The sequence below is a fragment of the Camelina sativa genome, unplaced genomic scaffold (genome assembly GCF_000633955.1).
Source record: "Camelina sativa cultivar DH55 unplaced genomic scaffold, Cs unpScaffold02580, whole genome shotgun sequence".
NCBI lineage: Eukaryota > Viridiplantae > Streptophyta > Magnoliopsida > Brassicales > Brassicaceae > Camelina > Camelina sativa.
In genome coordinates this window covers 1-1,146 of record NW_010923691.1, presented here as the reverse complement: position 1 = coordinate 1,146, position 1,146 = coordinate 1, and the positions used below count along the sequence as shown (strand labels likewise).

The following is a 1,146-nucleotide window of genomic DNA, read 5'->3' as shown; positions in this document are numbered from 1 at the left end:
TTTTTAGTGAGTGATGGCCCACAACGTCCTGATTCAGTGTTTTACGCGGGAGACAAAAAAAAAAGGTTAGGTCAAAAGAGCGACCACATCCGACAAAAGGCCAGCGCAAGAGTGACTGTGATTCCACATAACGAAGAAACATGATAACTGGACGGTGATCCTTTGCTCTGATCCAAAGCTCCTTCGTATATCATCGATGTATCCACCGGCGACCACGTCGTACTACTACTACTACTACTATCTCCGGCTGGTGTAGTCGTTCCTGATGGCGTCGTCGTTTTAGGATCTGGGCTCTGATCTTGTGATGATTTTTGACTGCCAAACAAAAAAAATCATAGCCGTTCAATACATGTGCAAGTGATTCTGCCACGCGTCCCCTCAAAATTGGACACGATATTAACAAAAAAAATCTCACTGGACCGTTAAAGATCCACATCCCCATAAATCTATCCACAATTCGAGGATGGTTATAAAACAAATTTGTAAATAAAATAAAAACAAATCGTAAAAAACACACATTTTCTTCTTTTTTTTTGCAGTATAAAGCAAAGTCCTATCCTATAGTAGTAGATTCTTAGTATTTTATTTCCAGCTAGTATATAATTGACAAAAAAAACAAAAATCACAGTTACTTCAATTGCACGGTAAACAAAAAAGGTAATTAATGGTTAGTAAATATGTTGTCTTATGTAATTAACGAAACTACCCTCACACCTAACCTTTAATCATAAGCAAAACTAAAAACCAAAAGGGGTAAAAAGGGAATTATAATAACCTGGTGTTAGGGGAAGGGCAAAACGTGATGACGTAATTAGGGGAGTCGGCGCATGTGAAGGTACTACTCTGATCATCGTAAGCGTAGCTGTAAGCACGTGGGCACGCGGTTTTAAACACCGCCGAGTACGACGACGGTTTACACGTGTCAGGCGTACCGTACGCGCCGCTGCAACAGTACTCCGGCGTACGGAAAGCTTCGCACGCGCTTTTGCAACCCATGGCCTGTTTCCCACCGCCGTCCAAACTCGTCACTTTAAGCTCCGACGGACACGAACCGTTCAGATCCACGACGCATCCGGTGCTGCTGCAGTTCAAACCCGAGCCTCCCTGAGGAACCACCAGCATCGGGACGTTGTAACCGTCGACGAG

At 43.6% G+C, this 1,146-nt stretch overlaps 1 protein-coding gene across 1 annotated transcript; it reads right to left on the bottom strand.

The window, feature by feature from the left end:
- Positions 1-1,137, bottom strand: LOC104702326 (thaumatin-like protein 1; the record flags this gene model as incomplete). Its single annotated transcript, XM_010498990.2, is given in 2 exon segments — positions 1-315; positions 776-1,137. Coding segments are annotated over 2 exon segments (591 nt in total). The 5' UTR covers positions 1,123-1,137.
- Positions 1,138-1,146: the final 9 nt, after the last annotated feature.